This window comes from Microtus pennsylvanicus, chromosome 13 (assembly GCF_037038515.1).
Source record: "Microtus pennsylvanicus isolate mMicPen1 chromosome 13, mMicPen1.hap1, whole genome shotgun sequence".
NCBI classification, from domain to species: Eukaryota; Metazoa; Chordata; class Mammalia; order Rodentia; family Cricetidae; genus Microtus; species Microtus pennsylvanicus.
In genome coordinates, this window is record NC_134591.1 from 35,054,194 (window position 1) to 35,076,748 (window position 22,555).

The 22,555-nt window shown below is 46.5% G+C and overlaps 1 protein-coding gene across 1 annotated transcript in view; it reads right to left on the reverse strand.

Annotated features, from left to right (window-relative positions):
• Kank4 (KN motif and ankyrin repeat domains 4) overlaps positions 1–22,555 on the reverse strand; it is a 77,311-nt gene that overhangs the window by 10,565 nt on the left and 44,191 nt on the right. The window contains exons 4-9 of the mRNA XM_075945961.1: positions 21,711–21,822; positions 19,683–19,901; positions 16,778–16,865; positions 14,608–14,827; positions 7,345–7,487; positions 1,761–1,961 (exon numbers count right to left, since the gene is read on the reverse strand). Coding sequence (XP_075802076.1) covers positions 1,761–1,961; positions 7,345–7,487; positions 14,608–14,827; positions 16,778–16,865; positions 19,683–19,901; positions 21,711–21,822 — 983 coding nt within the window. The remainder of the gene's footprint in view (positions 1–1,760; positions 1,962–7,344; positions 7,488–14,607; positions 14,828–16,777; positions 16,866–19,682; positions 19,902–21,710; positions 21,823–22,555) is intronic.

Sequence of the window (22,555 nt, forward strand, 5' to 3'; positions counted from 1 at the left end):
GTTGTGGCTACCACATGGGCCCAGGAAGGGATCCCATTTCATGACATTACTCTGGCCAGTTAGGGACTTCCAAGGCTCAAGCCTGCTTGGCCTGTCCCACAGGTGTCTCTTCTCAGGCCTCTTCCAGGTAAGTACAGTGGTCACTTGTTTGTGGCCCTGGGCTACTATTGTTCAGGCTTACTCCAGATTAAGGCAGCCCACAGGGGACACTCCAACATAGATCCTCTGTCTCACTACGTGTTTGGAAAAGGAGGCTCCACTCCCCGGTCCCCTGCTCCCAATCCCATGGGAAAACAGGAGGACCAGAGCTCTCTGAAGTGCTCAGAAATGACTTCATGGAACGGCTGCACAGTAGGGCTGACTGTAGGGTTGAGCCTGACTTGCTGATGGTCTACTCTCTGTGGCTCCAACAGGGTCCAGGAAGACGTGCTATCCCTGCATAGCAAGGGGCTCTCTTTGCCTCACCAGACTTTTGTTCCCTTTGAACAAAAGTTTTAAGCACAAAGATGTCTGTTTATAGCATTAAATTATGATGCCAACATTTACGACACTAGAGTCTGGCCCGGGCTGGACTCTGCTCTGAGAACTGCTGGCTGGCTATATGCTTAGGACAGGAGTGTAACATCCCTTGGCCCTGTAAAATGCAGGGCAGCTTGCTGTATTCTTGAGTAGATCAGGGATGGTATGCAGCTGAAGATTAGCTGCCACAAGTGCTCTAGAAATGCGACCCACTGTCATGATCAGCAAAGGGGTCACACTTGGGACCGATTCCCTAAGTTTAGGTCATTCATTCAGTCACTGAGCTGTGGGAAGCCCTGTAACATATGAAGGATTCCGCAGAAAGGCTGGGCTCCTTCTGTGGGAGAGATGGTGTGTCCGTCACGAGCCTAGGGCTTAATGGCGTTGAAGCCTACCAGCTGGGCAACGTGGGCATGGACCCAACCATTTGGTGATTCTGCTTCCTCCAGCAGATGACGGCAGCAGTGGAATGGACCTCACAGGGTTGTCATGAGAGCGACATTCTTGGATCCATGGTAACACTACAAGACATGATGGTTATCTTCTCCCCCCAGCCGCCCTCGTCTCACGAGGTGGTTTATTTAAGGGGACTGGCACTGACTGTGTGACGTCAGGCAGGCTTGCTCGGGAGAATGGATGGCTCCACAAAGTAGATTTGTGTCATGGAGGTACTGTCAATTTAATGACTACAGAGTTGTTTCTATAAACTTGGTGCCATCATCTGGATGCCCAGAGTCTGCCCTGGACACAGAGCTCAGCTGCCGCCCCAAAGTCACACACTAGTCTCACCAGAGGAGGCTCAGGGCTGAGCCAGGCCTGGACACATTTCCTAAGCACGGTGGTTTTTGTGTTTACTTATTTATTTATTTATTTTTTTTGTTTTTTTTTTTTTTTTTTAGAGACAGAGTTTCTCTGTAACTTGGGAGCCTGTCCTGGAACTCCTTCTGTAGAGCAGGCTGGCCTCGAGCTCACAGAGATCTGCCTGTCTCTGTCTCCCAAGTACTGGGATTAAAGGTGTGTGCTATCACTGCCCTGCTAAGCACAGTGTTTTTAGTTTTGCAAGTTTCCCAGCACGAAGGCTATGAGCGTTTACCATCCACTATCTCGTTTAAGCCCTACGCCAGCCTTATGAGGTTAGCTCTATCACTACAGCCATATGGTTTCTTGAATTCTGATGGCTGGCGAGACACTTTTCCGGACAGGTGTTAAATACCCACCGGATAACTGCCTGTACATCTTACCTTGTCAGTCAGGCTGCTGTTGCAGGCCGGCTGTGCCAGGAGCAGTCGCACCAAGTCAGCGTTGCCTTGGTGACAGGCCAGCATGAGGGCAGACGATCCGTCATGGTCCTGCAGGTTGACATCTGCCTGGCAGCTCAGTAGCGCTTGGACCATGTCCTCCCGATCGTGGCTAACCCCCAGCATCAGCGCAGTCTGGCCCCCCTGCACAAAGAGCGATAGGCAAAGGCTGAAGCTGGGTGCGTCCAGCAAACCTTCTCAAGGAAACAGCCACTGACCAGATCGTCCCTCTGCTTGTGGCGTGGGACACATCCTTTTCTTTCTGGCTAACTTCTGCTTTCCCATGACTCCAGTCAAACCCTACACCCTTTCCAAAGCCGCGCCTGGCTTCCCAGCCTGGGCAGCATCATACTGACTGCTTTCTAACTTCCCTTTACACGTAGGGGCTAAGAAGTTGGCAGCAGGGACTGTTCTTATTTACTTACTTGAGTTTTCTTCTTATAATACAGAGGATTATCTTCGGATCCCCACGCGTGCTAGAGAGATGCTCTGCTACTGGGCTGCCCCCCCCCCCAGGGACAGTTGTTTTTGTGCCAGTCTTCCCAAGGCCTAGCACCGAGCCTGTGAGTAATGCCCTGACTGATGGAAGGCAGAGGACGTGAAGGCTATGGCTTCAGCCCATGCCCTCCTTTCCCCAGGAAGCCACAGTCTGCTCAGGGCCTCTTGGATTTTGTTTAATGATTACTCAGAACCCTCTTGTCTCAACAAGACCTCTGTTTGCAGGCCCTGCATTGTTCCTAACCCCTGACGGGTGACAGTATGGTTATCTTTTAGATCCCCACGGTCACCAGTAGATATAGCAATGGGTTAGACTCAGAGAACCAACCCAAGTTGTGTCTCTGCAGCTGAAGCTTGGTTTTCCTTTGCTTGAACATTAATTATACAATTATTTTTCCTGCTTGGCAGTGGTGGCACATGTCTTTAGTTCCAGAGCTCTGGTGGCAGAGGCAATTGGATCTCTGGGAGTTTGAGGCCAGCCTGGTTTATAGAGCAAGTTCTAGGACAGGTGGGGCTACACAGAGAAACCCTGTCTCAAAAAACCAAAAAAAGAAAATTTTTTCCCCTGTATGCTTTATGTGGTTCTTGTGGCAATCAAGTAGGATAAAGAGTATAAATCCAGTCACACGAAGTGGTCACTTTTCTGATTATAAGGTGACAATTATTTCTTATTTACACAGGTCTGTTACACGTTCCTCTATTTTCTTATAGCCTTCCCCTACAACTTACTGTATTTTGCCAACCTTTTTTGGATTTGAAGGTCAAGCTTGTCTCTCCAATGGGATATCAGGTTGCCAAGAATAAAACAAGGTCTATGCTTGCTCTCCCTCCAGATCCCCTGTGGCTCTAGGGCAGCAGTTCTTAGCCTTCCCAATGGTGCAATGCTTTAATACAGTTCCTTATGTTACGGTGACCCCCAACCATAAGATCATTTTCATCGCTACTTCATAACAGTAACTTTGTTACCATTATGAATCATAATGTGAATATCTGTGTTTCCCGACGGTCTTAGGTGACCCCTGGGCAAGGGTCATCTCTGTACTCTGTCCTGATGAAGAAGGACAGGGATGGTTAAGGCACCACCTGCCTCGTGGAGCCCAGCAAGTTAGGAAGCGTCCACTATCGTCATCTCTAAGAGGTAGAGACTGCGCAGCGCCGCTCAGTAGGTGGGTACCAATAACTGTTTTCAGTCCCCATTTCTCTGGAACCCTGACAGATCTTTCCAGGGCTTGCCAGTTTGCCTTTGAGAGGGTGATTGCTCAGCCTGGAGGTAATGGTTGCTTACTAGATTAATAAACCTGAGGTTTCCTCTCCCCAACCCCCATGAAAGCCAGGTGAAATGGCAGGCAGCCCTCTTGAGTCTCGGGGGCTCCTCCTCATCTTCCTTCTGGTCTAGATTAATACAACTTAGTTCAGTAGTTGGTCATTCCAGAGTGACACCATACACCAGGCCCTGCAGCGACCTTGGAGATACGAAGACGGGAAGATGTGCCCCTCAGAGACTCCCAGATCACTCCCATCCTGCTGGCCATCGCCACCTCCCCTCAGAGTCCCAGGGGAGCCAAGGAGAACAGCTGCAGCTGTGGATCCCCAGCTTTTCCTTGGTGACCCTCCTAGAACCCATTGCACCTCAGGAAAGAGGAGGGGTTGACTTTGGTCATGGTGAGCATCCCCTCTTCCAGTTAAAAAAATCAGCATGCTTGTTAGGATAATACTATTGAAAATAAAGACACTGTGAATTGTCTTCTGGAAGGGGAGCTGTGTGTGACTGAGGAGACTTGGAAAGCCAGAAAGCGAGTTACAAATACCTGTGTCCTGCCGTCAGTAAGGAGCTGTTAGACAGCAGCAACATTCCCCAAATGATGTTTCCTCTGAGTGTGTGTGTGTGTGTGTGTGTGTGTGTGTGCGCGCGCGCGAGAGAGAGAGAGAGAGAGAGAGAGAGAGAGAGAGAGAGAGAGAGCACAATACGTATGTGCAAAGTCGCGTGTGCAGGTGTATGAAAATCATTCTCTACGACACTCCATCTTATTCTTTATTCCTTTGCTGTGGAGGCCCAAAGAGGTCAAAGGTCAGAGAGTTTGGGACTTGTTTTTAGTTCATCCAAGGTTATTGTGCTTCCAACTCAAAGGTCCCACCTAGTTGTGAAGCAGAGTTCTGCTCTCACAAGGCTATTGTCCACAGGTGTGCCTAGTTGCCAGACCGCAGGTGCTCCTGAAATAGGGAAGTAGTTGGTTCCCACCTAAAACAACAGTCTAAGGATCCAAATAAGTTCCAGTTTCCTTTCTGGAAATAACTTGGGATTCCACCCAGGGAGTTGTTTGCCTACAGAGTGTTTGGTCTAGGGCGTGAGTCTAGGGCGTTAACGCTGAACATAGCCGTAACTTTCAATCTGTATGTTAATGCAGTCTTTTGTTTTATTCCTATGTTTTTAGGGTCAGGGGTATATTAACCAGCTGGAAGTTAAACACAGGTGAATTTTCAGTACTCACTGAAAAATTCCCTCCTGATACTATCCTACATGTCTTCTCAGCGTTTTGTTATTTTTGTTCACATCTTCATATTCTTTACTATATTTCTAAATTCTCACGCCTCCCCTCTGGAAGAGGGCGTTTTTGCTGAGACTCCCCTGACACTTTGCCAGCAGCCAGCAGCCTCTGCAATCCTCCTGTCTCTGCTCCCCACAGACCTGGGGTTGCAGGTGTGTGCAGAGCCATGCCCACCTTTTTAATATGAGTATGGGGATTCAAATGCTTGAGCAGCAAGTGTCCTAACCACCGAACCATCTCTGGGATCCCTGAAAGCTCTTGGATGAGGTGTGCAAAGTGACTTTGGAGCCACCCAGACTACTGCAGTTTTGGAGAGTGTAGAAGAGGGGGCTCAACACAAATATTTAAAATTTTTAGTAGTAGTATTATTTTCTGTGTATATGTGTTTTGCCTGCATGTATGTCTGTGTTGTGGAACAATCTTTTCGTACATTGTAAAGATGTCACTCTGATTGGCTTAACAAAAAGCTGAACGACCAATAGCTAGGCAGGATTTCCAGTCATGGAGGATGCTGGGAAGAAGGACAGAATTGCAGCCAGGCAGGGAGGAAGCAGGAAAAGCAGGATGAACAGTACAGAGTAAAGGTAATAAAACCACGAGGCAGAAAGTAAATTACTAGAAATGGGTTAATTTCGGTTATAAGAGCTGGTGGGATGAACCTAGGCTATTGGTCGAGCTTTCATAATTAATAATAAGTCTCTGTGTCGTGATTTGGGAGCTGGCTGGCGGGATAGAAAAATTTGATTACATGTCTGTGCCCAGGGAGATCAGGAGAAAGATCAGATATCCTGGAATTGGAGTTCTAGATGGCTGGGAATTGAACCTGGGTCCTCTGGGAGAGCATCTACTGCTCCTAACCATGAACCATATATTCGGTTTCCAGGTGAGCTTTTAAAGTATGTTTACACAGCCAATAGCTTTTGAAGAGGCAGTGCCTCCTAGGACAGGTCAGGCTTGCTTTTGCCTATTATAAAAGATTCAGGTTCTCCAAAGTCAGGGTCCTCTCCTATACCACAGGTGCTACAGCTTGCTAACAGGTGTCCTCGTGTGTTAAAAAGGCTGGTTACCTAACCTCATTCCCTCTTCCCTCCCTCCCTCTTTCTTTCTCTCTGCAAGAGGTAGTAGATTTCTCTACTGTGTGTTCCTGCCATGACATTCTGTCTTACTACTGGCAAAAAGGCAATGGGACAAAGCAGCCAGGGACTGAGTCTTGGAAACCAAGAGCCTAGACAAACCTTTCCTTTGTATGAGTCCCTGGGAATGACCCAGCCCCTCAAACATACTAGGCAAGCACCTACTGCCACTAGCCACACCCTTTGATTATAAGTGACTGTATTTCAGGTATTGCTCATTCTGCTTGGTAGGAAGGTAAGGAAAGACAGGAGATGTTTGAGACCTGGTTACTTTAAGGACCAAAGAAGCACGTCTGTCATATTGCTCAGTTCCAGCAGAATTCTGCTTTTACCCTCTGGGTAAGACAAGGCCTGGGAGGCAGGGATCCTCATAGCCCCTGGGAGTGAGGGATTGGTGACCTTAGTCTTGCTCCTGCCTGCCCTGCTACCCACACTCTCTCTCCATCAGTTTAATGGACATTTATGACTGTATTAAAACAGCTCCGGCGGGGGGGGGGGGTACTCAGAGAAATGGCTCTGTGACTAAGGGTGTGTGTTGCTCTGACACACAACATAAGTTTGGTTTTTAGTACCCATGTGGGGTAGCTCGCAACTGCCTGTAAGTCCAGTTCCTGAGGATCTGACACCTCTGGCCTCCACAGGCACCGGCATACACCTGGTACACACACACACACACACACATTTAAAAATAATAAAATAGCAGGCTGTGGTGGCACACTTCCTTAGTCTCAGTACTTGGCAGGCAGAGGCTCACAGATCTCTGAGTGCGAGGCCAGCCTGGTCTACAAGAGCAAGTTCCAGGACAGCCAGGGCTACACATGGAAACCCTGTCTTAAAACAACAACAACAAAATCTTTTAAAAAAGGTTTTAGAGAGGAGATGATCAGCAATAACTCTAAAGTACTGAGCGTCCTAAATGTGTCCTGGGTCCAGATCTGGTGAGCCACAGAGATGAGGGGCTACAGCAGCCAGCAAGCAAAGTCCTTCCCAAGAGGCTAAGAGAGGTGATTGACTTTAGCAGCCAGCCACCAAAGACCTTCTCAAGAGGCTACCATTAGAATTTGATTGGAGAAGTTAGAGAAGATAAATCCAGGTAGATTTTGCCCTGTTTTAGTTTGGAACACAGACCAGATGGCTCAGAGACACCTGTGCTAGCCTGTCTATGTCCCGAGAGCCTGTAAGGAAGATCAAGGATTGGGGTTTTGGATAGACGCCATTTGATGGCCCCAGCATTCTGGAGTGGGAAACGCTCCATAGATCTAAACTGAACTCCTCACCCAACTGGAAGAGTAAAACTGGGGGGTTGTTATGTTTGCTGAGAAGCAGAGAGATCAAGCGCTCTCCACCTACCTGGGTGGCTTGGATGTTTACATTCCCCTCTCGCAAGAGCTTCCAGACAACAGCCATGTCTTCCTTTGTCTCTGCAGAAGCCAAGGGAGTGATCATCACAGCGGTGTAACCAGCTTTGTTCTGATGATCCACGTTGCAGACACCTGCAAGGGAAGGAAGGGGTGCTGGAACAGCCTGGCCTGGAGCCAGACTGCACTTCAGTGGTTCGACAGAACACCGCATGCTAGCTGAGACACCATGGACTAGTGTTTCCACAGCGAATTAACTGGCTTACATTTTTAGCAGCCATTAGAAGTGGCTAATTTTCTCTACAGGTTTTCTAAGCATGCCCAACGAGTGAGGACCACAAAAGGGCCAGAGACAGATAAGGCGTCAATGACAATGACTTTATTTCGAAAGTCTGGGCACAAAGCACATTCTTCCTAGATGAGGACATTAAAAGCCAGATGGGTCACATAAACTATCCACACGATGGAGGAGGTTCGACCAGGATTTGGAACTGCCTGGCAATGGATCTCATTCCTTTTAGAGCCACAACACTCACAGGTGTGTGCCCACAGGCTCTTGCTAGCTCATATTGTGGGGAGCTCAACATGAAGGTCAAGCCTGTAGGACCTACCCAAGGGCTCATGTATCAGGGATATGAAAACAATACAGGTTGGGCTGGAGAGTTGGTTCAGTGCTTAAGAGCACTGGCTGCTCTTCCAGAGGTCCTGAGTTCAGTTCCAGCAACCACATGGTGGCTCACAACCGACTAGAATGAGATCTGGTGCCTTCTTCTGCTGAACACTGTATACATAAGTAAATCTTTTTTGTTTGTTTTGGAGACAGGGTTTCTCTGTGTAGCCTTGGCTGTCCTGGAACTCACTCTGTAGACCAAGCTTACTTCGAACTCACAGAGATCCATTTATACCTCTGCCTCCTGAGTGCTGGGATTAAAGGCGTGTGCTACCACTACCCAGCTCATAAATAAATCTTGAATGAAAGAAAGAAAGAAAGGAAAGAAAGAAAGAGGAAGGGAGGGAGGGAGGGAGGGAGGGAGGAAGGAAGGAAGGAAGGAAGGAAGGAAGGAAGGAAGGAAGGAAGGAAGAAATACAGGACAAACAGAAAATTTTTGAAGGAAGAAAAGAACTTCCTAATTCTTGTACTGGAACAATGGGGAATATAGCTTTCATGATAGAATGATAAACTAAGACATTTTTAAGATGAGGCGGTAAAGGATAATTTAAAAGACACTTCTGAGCCACAGCCCCAGGGATACACGTTCATGTTCTTCTGCATCAAAGAAGCAGCAGGATTTCTACACAAAGACTGAGACCTGGGATCCAAATGACCCCACGCCAGGACAGTGGAAACTCACACCGTCTTGTGCTGTTGCTCATGGCAGAAAGTTGTGTGACTGAGGCAAAATTAAATCTGTCTCAGTAGATCCTGCTGTATCCTCCTCTGTAAGAGGGAATGACAATGGAACCTACCTTTTAGGACTATTACCAAATTTGTGATCAATATAAGTAAATCACCAAGAATAGCACATAGTAAATACCAGAGGGCATCAGCAGCCATTGTTATAACCATTCAGAATGACACTCATGTAGACTGGGATATTCGTTACAACAAAACTGGCTGATAAAAAGATGTCAATTAGGGGTACCTATAAGTTCCGTGAGAGAGAAAAAATATTGCTTCATCTAATTTAAAGAATATTTCAGAAGTGTGCCATAGGAACACAGACACCAGCAGACACAGAAAACTAACCCTGGCTCATTAGCACAGTTTTCTCCCTGAGGCCCCAACCACCGTCATGATAGACAGATGACAAATGCGTATGACAGCTCTATTTATCACAACTGTGCCCTGGTAAAGAAGCAGACACTGTGGGCCAGCCACGTGACTCAGTGGGTAAAGGCAACTACCACCAATCTGACAACCTGGGTTCAGTCCTGGGACCTGGATAGTAGAAGGAGAGAAATGACCCTCACGAGTTGTCCTCTGACCTCTGTCTACATGCACACTGTGGCACATATGTCTCTATGCCCATAAATAAATATAATTTAAGAAAGAAGTAGATACCCATGCTGTAAGATTTTTTTAATTGCTACCCCTCTGACTGTTTTATGTTTGCTCTAAGAAGTGTTGATGCCCAGGATACCAGCTTTCTTGTCTCTCTTTAGAAACATGATTTATCGCACAGTAGAGTGATGTCTCTCCCCTCTCCAGAGCACAGAAGGAGGCCGAGGACCCATGTTCTTACAGCAGCTGCTTTTGAGCAATGTCTAATGAGAAAATCAATCATTCATGGAGGAGAGAGAGGAGAAGGCTCTCAACTGAGCATGCTTCCATTCAGTGAGCCGCAGTGGCGTTCAGGCAAAATAAAGGGTTATTACTAACGGTTGCCTACAGAGAGGAGCTTTATGGCTCCCTCCTCAATAATGACTCAGTGTGTGTGTGTCACAACTGCCCTCTGAAGGGAGCCCAGGTTTGGGAGTGTGGCAGTTCCGTCGCGGACACCTCTTTCACCGAGGTTAAGGAATGACACGTTCAGCTCATTCTCCTCAGCAAGCCTTCAGACTCTTTGCTTGTACTTACTCAGCTATTTCAGTGTTGTTTCTTTGGCAAGGCACTTTCTGATCGGTTTAATAAAAAGGTAAATGGCCATTAGCTAGGCAGGAGGTATAGGCGGGAGAGCCAGAGAAAGAGGATGCTGGGAAAAAGAAGAGTGGAGAAACCAGCCAGATGTAGAATGAGTCAGACATAGAATGGGAGAGAAGTAAAAGCCACATGGTAGAATGTAGATTAATAAAAATATGGGTTAGTTTAATTTATAAGAGCTAGTTAGAAATAACCCTAAGCTATTAGCTGAGCTTTCATAGTTAATAAGAGTCTCCATGTGGTTATTTGGGAGCTGGCTGGTAGGACAGAAAAAGTCTGACTACATCCTGTGCTCAATGTCCAGTAACGTATATCCACATAAGGCATAACAAAACTTTTTTTTTAAAAAAAGGTCAGAACACAGAGTCAAACACATCTTCCTGGAGACTGTGGTCTCTTGGGTAGTCTCCGTGCTAGTGGCATACAGAGACGTGGCTCTTTTAAGAGGCCTTGCTACCAAATACTTGAATGGAATTTATGAGCAGTGGGTGGCAAACTACTCATTGGTATGAGACCAGGTAGAAACATCTACAGCAGCGTGAACCCACAAATTTCCCAGGCTGGGATGGTAAACACGGTTCCCACCAGTCCCTCCATCCATCATGAGGCCAGGCTCTGAGGGAACTGAGGTGGTGGAGCCAGCTGCCAGCCTGCCACTAGCTAAGCTACGTGGAAGTTTAAGATTTTACTCCTGCAGACAGAAAAGGTTGCAGATACACAGTAAGGCAGGTTCAGGTCGAAAAAAAATCCTATAAACAGGTGACAGTGTGTTTAACAATGTGCATAGGCTCAAGAAAAAAAGAAAAAGAGTATACACAGTCATATAAATAAATAAATAATAGTTTAGAAATAATGATGTCTTTAAAGAAAGAGTAAAGTAGTAAAAAGAAACCCAGGGAGTCTGGATCCTGTATACTATTGTGTTGTCTTAAAATCTTTTGGTCACTGATGAGCAAACAATAGGTGCTGGGAGACACTGGATTATAAAAGCTACTAAATTAAACCAACCTATATATACATATTTTCCTATGGAGAATTTAATGAAGAACAACCTATATATTTTAAAAATGAGTTATCTTCAAAATGGAAGCCAAAAAATATATTGCATTGGAGAAGAGGTTATACTTTTGTTTCCACAGAAAATGAAAGGCTATGGATTCATTCAAGGTTAAAGAAGATCAGGTTTGACCAGAGAAGACCCCCTAAAAATCCTGGCTATTTTATAAAGAAATAAACCTAGAAAAACTATAAGGCAGGTGACAAATATTTTACTTGCTCAAGCATAAAACAAAAGAATCATCTTTGGCTGATTTGTATACAATGCACAGTCCATACTTGCATTAATTCAGATATGTATGTTACCTTTGAAAGTTTATGTGTTTTCAGAGCAAGGGGACCAGATACCAGGTAACCCAGTATCAGAATGCCTCTGTTGCAATTTCCTCAGAGTTCAGCATCCAAAACGGTGTTAAGGTTGCTGACTGAGATGGTGCAGCCTCACAGACTGTTCTAGCCAGGACTTGACCTTTATCTTAATTTTCCCATGTTTTCCTGAAGATACCAGCACCCACAGACAACAGGAAGCATGTTCGATGTAGAATGGATGGCTTTTGGTCTTTCAATGGGTTATAAAAGTTTGTCATCACTTTGGGGGGATAGTTACAAGTTGTTATTGGTCATGGTCAGGAAAAAAGCTAAACAACAGAGTTAGATTCAAAGATCTCTTTCTGAGGGAAAAAGGGAATTAATATAGAAATGATGAGATAACGGGTGGAATGTTGAGTCTACTTTTAAACAACCACTAATCTCAAATACTTTACATCAGTGTGGACTTTTGCCTATAGATACAAATTTAAAGTTATTTTTATTATACTGTACATATGTTTCTTTTTAAAGATTTACTTATTTATTTTGTACACAGTGTTCAGTCTGCATGTATGCCTGCAGGCCAGAAGAGGGCACCAGATTTCATTACAGATGGTTGTGAGCCACCATGTGGTTGCTGGGACTTGAACTCAGGACCTCTGGAAGAACAATCAGTGCTCTTAACCTCTGAGCCACCTCTCCAGCTCCCTGTACATATGTTTCTATTCTTATCTAAGGTGCTGTACCTATGCAGTTCATTTAAAAGGTTATGTGAAAATTTAGTCTTTAAGAGCTATTTAGGATAATAAGTACAGGCTAATAGTCATCTATAACTATCAAACTTATAGTCATGTTAGATATATTTTCAAGGTCATACAGAGATATATTTTAGACAGATAGGTGATCTTCAAACCCTTTGAAAACCCACAGAATATGGCATTTAAAGCGTTTTAATAACATGAGGCTTTTTATGACAGTGAGACATGTCTATTACTGACAGCACGAACTTAACTTCAGAAAGGGGTGATGGACACTGAAGAACCTCCTCATGGAGTTTGCGTTCTTTATGGCAAAAGCTGGCCATTTGGACAAGAAACTGCCCTTGCCTTGGCTGCTGACAGTATGCTGTTCAAACTGGACAAGCAAGACACAAAAGAAAGCAACGACCTAACTTTGCCAGGACACAGCATTTCCCACCTGGTCCTTCCTGTCTGTAGAATTATCACCTTCTCAGCCACCTACGCTTGACAGATCTTGCAGTTCTCCGACACCTCACAGCTACTGACAGATCATGCAGTTCTCCGCACACCTGACAGCTAGTTGGTCTCGTTCACCCTTTTGACGCGAACCTGGGTCCTCTGGAGGTGCAGCTTGCTCTTTCCACCTACTGAAAACCTGCACTGTCTCACTGTGGACCCCTGCGGTGCCCTCTAGACTGCCTGCCACATCCTCAGCTGCGCCTAACCCAGTCCTACCGTGAGGTCACTCTTCCTGAAGGATTTATTTGCCATGTGTTTTCTACACAAAACCCACTCAGCTTCCCAGTACCTTCCAACAGGGTTCCCAGTACCTTCCAACAGGGTTCCAATACCATCAGCACCCAACGCCCTGCATGCGTGCCTCCAGCTTAGCTTCCAAACCTTCATTCACCTCCTGTACAAACCAGAAGTCTTTTGGCCCCAGGGAGGTTTTCTTTCCCATGTTCCACAGTCTTCTCGTCTCCTAACACATTCCCCACCCAGGCTGCTCCAGGCTCCTCTCCTGTTCTCTGAACTAGGCGCTATCTCACTTCTGCATCTTGAAATCTTGTCTAGATCTCTCTCTTCTGAGGCATCATCCCACCCCACTCTGACTTTTAAAATTATTATTTTAGCATTTTATCTGTATAAGTGCTTTGCCAGCGTGTATATGTGTACCACATGCATGCCTGGTACTGGCCCAGGCCAGAAGAGGGTATCAGAGCTCCTGGAACTAGAGTTATAGAGAGGTGTGTGGTGGTTTGAAAGAAAATGATGCTCCCACAGGGAGTGGCACTGTTAGGAAGTGTGGTCTTGTTGGAAGAAGGGTGGGGTGGACTTTGAGGTCTCATATATGCTCAAGCCATTCCCCGTGTCACAGTCTACTTCCCTTTGCCTGCACAGCAGCATGTAGCAGCTACCTCTCCAGCACCATGTCTGCCTGCATGCCGCTGTGTCCCACCAAAATGATAATAGACTGAATCTCTGAACTGTAAGCAAGTCGCCTTTATTAAATGTTTTCTTTGTAAGAGTTGCCATGGTCATGATGTCTCTTCATAGCAGTAGAAACCCTAAGATGAGGCGTGTGCCTCCATGTGGGTGTTGGAAAATAAACCTAGGTCCTCTGGAGGTGCAGACTGTTCTTAAATGATGAGCCATCTTTCCAGGCCCCAACTCTGAGTCAAGCAATAAGCTTCTGAGAAACATAGGGCTCACTCACTTCTGCATCCCTGATTATAAGGCATACAAGTCATAAGAAATCAACAGATACTTGATGAAACATGCATGCGTCAAATTGGTAAATGGGAGTCATTCTTTGATAATAGTGTTTTATGGAGACAAGAGGAGGTGGCCTTTCCTGAGGTGTGGCGCAGCTCTGGAGCTGGACAGACCAAACGCAAAATCTGCCTTATGACCTGAACAAATTCTATAGCCCCAAGCCTCAGCTGCTCAACTGCAGCATGAGCAGGAGAGGGACCGTATTGATGACACCACAGGGACAAGAGACACTGTGAAGAAGAAATGACAGAGCACAGGCAATGGGAACTTGGTTCTGGGGCTCATGTACTAAGAGGGGATGATCGGAGATTAGCCTGGGTCCTGTGGCACAGAAGACATGCGAGCTCGTGGAGCTTTCCGAAATAAGAAACAAAACAACAACAAAACACAGCTTTAATCCCAGCACGTGGGAGGCAGAGGCAGGTGAATCTCTGTGAGTTCAGGGCCAGTCTGAGCTACCCCGTGAAATACTGCCTTGAGCCCCCCGACCCTCCAACAAAGCATTTGCCAGTCTGGCCCTGTTCCTGGACAAGAGGAACTCAGAGTGATGAGAAAGGAGTGTGACATAAGAAGCCCCTTACTGTAGTCCCAGATACTTAGGAGACTGAAGCAGGGCGATGGTTTGAGTCCAGGCATTCAGGATAGCTTGAGCAACATAAAAAGATACCATTTTATAAGAACAAAGCGGTGGGCCTCCAAAGAGGGACGCAGGTGTCACAGCGCCGTCTCTGACCTGTGTCCAGCAGCAGCTTCACGATGGCGAAGTTGGAATGAGACACACTGTAGTGAAGGGCTGTGTTCCCACTTCGGTCTGCCAGGTTGACAAGCAGCTTCAGAAGATGTGGGGAATGAGACTGGACCTCGAGGAGGTAAGTGGCCACCACGGCAGGGCTAGATAACTTCCGGCTGGACACCCGGAACCACTCTTGACTGATGGTATTCAGACTTTGCCTCTGAAACAGTGGAGATTCTGATTACGAGAGATCTCCTGGCCTAGGCACCCTAGTTTGAGCTCTCGGGGGCACTTGGATAGGTCAGCTGTGGATGCTTCTGCCTCTCTGCCTCTCTCACACTTCCCTGTGGTCCTTCCTGTTTTATCTGGGAGATCCGAGATGGCAGGACCAAGAATCCTGCTGTACACTTGATGCTGGTCTGATTCTCCCAGCCCTTTACTTCCCACCCATTGGCAATTATATACAAAATAAATAGCAAGTAGAAGAAGGATCAGCTCTGTGTGTAACAGGCCGCATGTTTAGAATATTTACCTAATGGGAAAGAGATGCTATTGGGATGAGGCTATTATTTTTTATTTTGTTTTGTTTTTTTGCGACAGGGTTTCTCTGTAGCTTTGGAGCCTGTCCTGGAACTAGCTCTTGTAGACCAGGCTGGCCTCAAACTCACAGAGATCTGCCTGCCTCTGCCTCCCAAGTGCTGAAATTAAAAGCGTGCGCCACTACCACCCTGCTGGATGTGGCTATTATAAATGATTTTATGCTTATTTTAGAAGAGGATCCAGGTTTAGTCATTAAATTCACATGACCAGATACAAGCCCTAGCTCAGCTGTGTGACCATACAAGCCCATGGAATATTTCTTGTCCCTGCTATCAAATGGGTCTGGCTTCCTTGTTTCCGTGGTTCTATGGGGTGTGGTAATTTAAAAACCTACTTTGCCTCTTAGGCAGGGGCAAGATGGCAGGGATGAAGGGGCTTCACATCCTGTTTGGTTTAAAATGTGGGCTTTTGTCACATTTCCGGAGCAGAAACATGGGAATTGTGGCTGAAACATTTCTCTATATCAGAATATCTTCTTTATCTAGAGCATCAAGAAAATCTGAAGGAAAGCCCTGGTATTATGGAATACAGTGGTAGACTTTAAACAATGAGGTGAAGCTTGCTGATCATGCATCCAGTTCTCAGCACCCACTTAAAAGCAGGTACAGTGGCAGGTGGAAGCAGGAGAAAGTTCAAAGTCGCACTTGGCTGTATGAGTCTGAGATCAGGTTGGACTGTGTAAGACCTTATCTCAAAAGCGATGAATGAATGAACAAATGGTTAAAACAGAGCTTAGTTATGTAATCTGAGTATTGGGAGCCTCCACCAACATCCATCTCATGTACCGGCTCCTTAACAGTCTGGGGAATGCTGTTTGCCAAATCAACTAAGATTAAAAAGAAAAAAAAAACTCGAGACTGGGTTGGGTGAGTAACAAGCACTGCTGAATCTATCATTTTAAATCTCTGGGCTGCTCTGCTGAGGGAGAAAATGGGCTTTGAAGGTGCTTACAGGTTTTTCCACTTTGGGTCTGACAGCTATCTCCTGGTTCTGGCCAGTAGCTCTTGATTAAAAATAGAATGCAAGAATTACAGGTTCGAATCTCCACGGGACATAAGGGTGGGACAGATCAAATGGAGATATGGTTTTATTTTTGGTCTCCTGACCCATTAATACCCATTAAGCAAAGCATGGCAGCGTCAGTGTGAGAACTTAGGGATGATAGAGACAGGCTACCAATCACTGCCGTTTATTGCTGAGGAAACCAGCCCTGGGCATTGGTTAATTGCCTTCGGAAGAGGTCCTGGAAGTAAAACCCAAGTTACATTCCGTATGTCTTTTTCCACTTTACCCATGGTTTTGTTGAACTGCAAGGCACTTTGAAGTCTAAACCACCGAGTTTAGTGGCAGGCACTTGGCTCTGACTTTTAGAAATGGTAAAATGCCTCTGACTCATGGCTAGCTTTCTGGTACAGAATCTTTCTATTTTCTCAGCTTGTCTCCTGAGGGGACCGCACTTGGGTAAATCATAGAATGCCCGATGAATGGACCTCTGTGTGTGTGTGCCTTAGTTAAGGGACCAAAGTCATCCCATTGGAAACCCCTGTGTGACAGTGGGAAGTCCGAGTACCAGGAGATGATTGGTGGTGGCCCCAGTTTCTGGCAGGTGTTGGCTCAGTGCCTGGCATGCGTTAAGAAATTCCTCTGAGGGTTTACACCTAAAGGAAACAGAGAGATTATATCGTTGAGTATGCTGACAGAAAGACATTCACTCTCCACCTTCAACAGCTGAAATGCTCAAGCTGGGCAACCTCTCCACAATGAGGGGCATTCCTAAGAAACATGGCCGCTCATAGCTCTACGTGGCTCGGCCTCTGAGCACTTCTGAAGGTCAGGTGCTGTCTTTTCATGCTGCTTTTGGCAGGGGCTGGAGCAGATAAGGAACTCATGGGGTAAAGGCCCAATGCCAGTTATTGTCATGCCAGGAAGGAAAGAGATCCCTTCCTGCCCGGGTGCCCAGAAAAACCTAAAGAACCCAATCCCCACCAGAAGCTTCTTCGAGTTAGTCCCCCATGAAGGACAGGACTAACACGGATAGCGTTGGTAAGATGAGAAGCTCTGAGGCTGGGGTACCACAGTGACAGGCACTTGTCTCATCACTGTGAGGACTTCTTCTCATGAAGGTTTAATAGCACATTCTGCTTGGGCTGTTGCAACGGAGCAGCCCTGTAGGCCTGCTTATGGCCATCTCTGTTCTTCCATCCTCCAAAGCCACACTGAGGATGGTGGAGTGATGCCAATGGTTCTAGCTGGCCCATTTCTGTGTATTGAGGGCCTACTCTGGGCTGGGCATTTCCCAGCATCTCTCCTTACAGGCCTCAGATCAGACCTATAGGGCTGCTTCCAGGACACTGAGGTGACCCTGGTGGTCAAAGTGTGGAACCGTTGTCACCAGTTGCATGAAGTCCCAGCACTCGGGCAATGGCAGAAGAGACTGTGTAAGAACCAAAAATTAGACATCAAAATACCAAGTAATCCAATTTAAAAATGGGTACAGATCTAAACAGAGAGTTCTCAACAGAAAAATCTCAAATGGCTGAAAGACACTTAAGGAAATGTTCAACATCCTTAGCCATCAGGGAAATGCAAATCAAAACGACTCTGAGATTCCATCTTACACCTGTAAGAATGGCTAAGGTCAAAGACACCAATGATAACTTATGCTGGAGAGAATGTGAAGCAAGGGGAACACTCCTCCATTGCTGGTGGGAATGCAAACTTGTACAACCACTCTGAAAATCAGTATAGCAGTTCCTCAGAAAAGTGGGAATCAACCTACTTCAAGACCCAGCAATACCACTCTTGGGCATATACCCAAAGGATCTTCAATCATACTACAAGGACATGTGCTCAGCTATGTTCATAGCAGCCTTACGTGTAATAGCCAGAACGTGGAAACAATCTAGATGCCCCTCAATTGAAGAATAAATAAAGAAAATGTGGCACATTTCCATAATGGAGTACTACTCAGCGGTAAAAACAATGACATTTTGAAATTTGCATGCACATGGATGGAACTACATCCTGAGTGAAGTAACCCAGACCCAGAAAGATGAGCATGATATGTACTCACCCTTAAGTGGATACTAGTTGTAAAGCAAAGGATAACAAGTCTATAGTTCATGACCCCAGAGAAGCTAAGTAACAAGGAGAACCCACAGAAACAAATAGATCTCCCTGGGAAGGGAAAACAGACAAGATCTCCTGAGAAAATTGGGAGCATGGGGGTGGGGGAAGAAGGGAGGATAAAAGGGAAAGAGGAGGGAGAAGGAGAGGGGGAAGGAGAACTTGAGGGAACAGGATAGCCAAGATGGGGGAAGGACAGAGACAGAGAGCAAGGAAAGAGATATCTTGATTGAGGAAGCCATCATGGGGCTAGGAAGAAACCTGGCACTAGAGAAATTCCAAGGAATCCACAAGGATGACCCCAGCTAAGACCCTAAACAATAGAGGAGAGGGTGCCCGATCTTGATTTGCCCTGTAGTCAGACTGGTGAATGTCTTAAATATCATCATAGAAGCTTCATCCAGCAACTGATGGAAACAGAGGCAGAGACCCACAGCAGAGCACTGGGTTAAGTTCCCTAAGTCCTGTTGAAGAGTGGGAGGAGTGAGAATATGAGCAAAGAGGTCAAGACCATGATGGGGACACCCACTGAAACAGTTTACCTGAGTTAATCAGAGCCCAACAACTCCGGCCCGACAGGGAAGGAACCAGCCAGCACAGGACCAAACTAGGCCATCTGAGTGTGGGTGACAGTTGTGTGGCTGGGACAGACTGTGGGGCCACTGGCAATGGGACCAGGATTTATCCCTTCTGCTTGCACTGGCTTTTTGGATCCCATTCTCTTTGGAGGGATACTTTGCTCAGCCTTGATATAGTAAGGAGGGTCTTGGTCCTTCCTCAAAGCAATGCGCTAGACTTTGTTGACTCCCCATGGAAAGCCTAACCCTCTCTGAGGAGTGGATAGGGGATAGAAGAGGAAGATGGATGGAATGGGAGGACGGGAGGGGGTAGGAACTGGGATTGGCATATAAAATGAGAAAAGATAGTTGTTGTTGTTTTTTTAAAGCAAAAAATAAAAAAAAAAGAATCAGAAGGCCTGGGCCCAAATCCTTGCCCTACTCAGGGATCCCAGTGCCACTGTTTCCATCTCTGTGAAGCAGGATTATGGGAAGTGCTACCTCTGGGACTGCTGAGATGAGTCCCGAAATACATGTGAAGTCTGCCCTGTTTACAGCGCCAACAAATGCTGGTTATCTAGAACTTGGGCCGTTTGAGTTGTTCCTCATGGGGGCAGAGGTCACATTTGTTTGGTTCACTCAGCATAGGGGTTGACACAAAACAGACCCTCAAGAAACATTGCTCAAGGGATGGGTGAAACTGCACACACACAATGGGACTGGATGAAGGAGAAATATGCCCTTGCCCCTCTTTAGAATAGCACGTGCCCCAATGCTACCTATGTGACTCACCTCTCAGGCCTCAGGTGAGAGACCTCCTCCCCAGACCCACTTGTCTGGCCTGAGTTACCGGCGCCTTCCGTGACACTTTGCCCAGTCTCACGGGTGGGATGTGTGTCTCTGTCCTGTCTAGGCTCTGAGCAATCATGTTTCTTCTCAATCTCACCGTCAGACGCGTCCTCAGGGGAGGTGTCCTCCCCACTGGTCTCCTCGCTGGAAGTAGTCTCATAGCTAGAAAAAGACACAAGGTCATTTGATCGATCCTTCTTGACCAGGGCCAGTGGTGTATGTCAACACCAGTACCTGCTACTGGAACCCTAATGTCCAAGCCGGAGAGGGGCCCAGGTCTAGGTTAACTCCTTACATCTACCTGAGATTCCGGAACTACTTCACTTCTCTGCATGGCCAGGAATCCTCCTTTAGCCTCCCTGCTCCAGCCTGGATTACATCTGACAATGGTGAGCCCCTCAATACCCGCTCCACAAGGCTCTAATGTGATAATAACCACAAATAAAAGGGCAGTGAAGGGAAGAAGACCGACTTCATGTTGAACACAGGTTCTAGCTGGGCATAGTGGTTTGTAGCTGCAATTGCAACACTCGGGACAGAGATAGGAGAACCAAGTACTTGGCTATCCTGAGCTACATAGTAAGACTCTGTCTCAAAAATAAAGTGTGTGTGTGTGAGATATAGGCTCTTAACCTTGGCTACACACTAGAACCTTTGGAGTGTTTAGCATTCTCAGTATGTGGACTGTACCCCACGCTAACTACACCAGTCTCCATGACTGCAATCGAGAATTTCCAAAGCTTGGTGTCCCTGGTATGCAGCCATGCTGAAAACCATGGTTCTAGAGATTCAAATAATGACCAGTGACCAGGAGAAGACTCCATGGGCAGGGCAAGCAAAGAGGAAAGGAACATGGCCATGCCATCAAGGCCCTTCCGGGTCTGGGCTAGAACCCCTTCAGGTTTCTATAACAATCGGTACTTCCTTGTCAAAAACAAAGAGAATAGCCAATCAACAGTTCCCTTTCCTTATTTTTTTTTAAATTATATTACATCTATTTATTCATTAGTATCCTCTCTCTCTGTCTCTTTCTGTCTCTCTCTCACACAGTGTGTGTATGGAGGTCAGAGGACAGTCTGAGGGAGTCAGTTCTCTCCTTCTGCCTTGTGGGTCCTGGGGATTGAACTCAGGTCCTCAGCCTTGGTGGCAAGCACTTTAGCCTGATGAGCTCTCACTGGGCTCTCTTTGTTTCTTGACTTACCTGTGAGTCAAAGGTAAGAACCAGGATGTACTTGCCTTTTTTTTTTTAAACCCACCTAGCATACAGCTGTCTTTTAATGAACAGTGAAATGACCAATTTAGGATCAGTGAGGTACAAGTTAAGAGCATACCATTCAACCACAAATCCCCATACACCCCAGATTATATTGCTTAGTGACGTCACAGCTTGTGCAGTGATCTGATGCCCACAATGATGAAACCCCAAGGATGCCTTTCCCAGAATACATTCTTATTGATGGATGATACTAACAGCCAGTCTCCCAGTCTAGAGAAGGCGTGGCTCATGTCCTGTAGCAATGGACTAGTTGTTTTTGTTGTATTTGCAGAAGAAAAACACAAGTGGACTGGGACTGGGGATGTAGTGGTAGATAGAGTACCTGCTATTGTGTGCAAGACCTGGATTCGAGTCTCAGCACCAGAAGGAAACAAAGAGATCAAACTTGAAGTTCAACAAACTGTAGAGCTTGTGCTAGTGTTGTGTTCAAGTCAGAGGCCTTCCTCAAAGGGCCCAGAGAACCTGAAACTCCCACAAGCCACCTAAAGGAGGACCCTGAGGAGACCAGGACAAGCCATTAAAAGCAGAAGTTCCAAGAGACCAGTGCAGCTGGCAAGGAGTCAGACACTTGCAAACCCACCAGGCCACGGAGAGTGAATCCCTGCAGAAGAACGAGACCCCCGGGACAGGGTGCTAAGGACAACAGTGGATTAGGTAGCAGGAAAGGCGGTCTGTGCTTCACAGGCGATGCTTACCCACCGTTAACCCCAACAAACTGAAGGTTCTTTTTGGTCCCATTACCTCCTGCACGGAAGCCATAGTCTTTCTTTTTCATTATGGATTTAAGGCTGGTCGACGGAGAGATCTCTAGGCAGACACAATATCACAGGTTAGAATGACCTTGGGGCAGTCAGACCAGGATTTTTGCTTTAAGAGGATATGGGTATATGAAGAGGGAGAAAGGAATAGGGGTAGATAATGCAGACTGGATGTTTTCGGGCTGTTAGTCGGAGGCCCTTGTGTTCAATGTTTGTAGAACTGTCCCTAGGAATGATGTCGCTCTTTGTATGTGGATGACAGAGTAGCTATTGGAACACTTCTCAGAACCATGTGTGTAGTGTCAGCATTATCTCAGGGCTGGGAAGTAGCTGAAAAGCGAGACAGTGGCAGATTGGTGACCTGTGTTGTGCAAGGCGCTCGATGGTTCAGCTTCGTTCAACAGTGAAGGGTGTGTGTGCTATCTCAATCATTCCTACTCAGCTAAAGGGTGACTTCTATACATGAGCATCCCTCCCTCTCTCCTTCCATCCACCCCCCCCCCCCGTCCTCCTCCTTCCAGCCATTCCTCCCAGAAATGAACTATTTCTGGTCTCATTATAATGTCCCTTCAAATTCAAGCTAGAGAAAACCTCTGACGTGAAAAGCCGGAAAGGAAGGTGGGAATTGCCGGAGTCCAGGAAGCAAGAAGGAAGACCAAGGAGGAGTGAACGGGTAGTATCTATCATTCTTGAGCTTTGACACGGCCTATTCATAATGCATCAGAGACAAGCACCCTCTGGGAAGGCTTGCTACTGCAGGCTTAGCAATGGCTTTCCCTCCA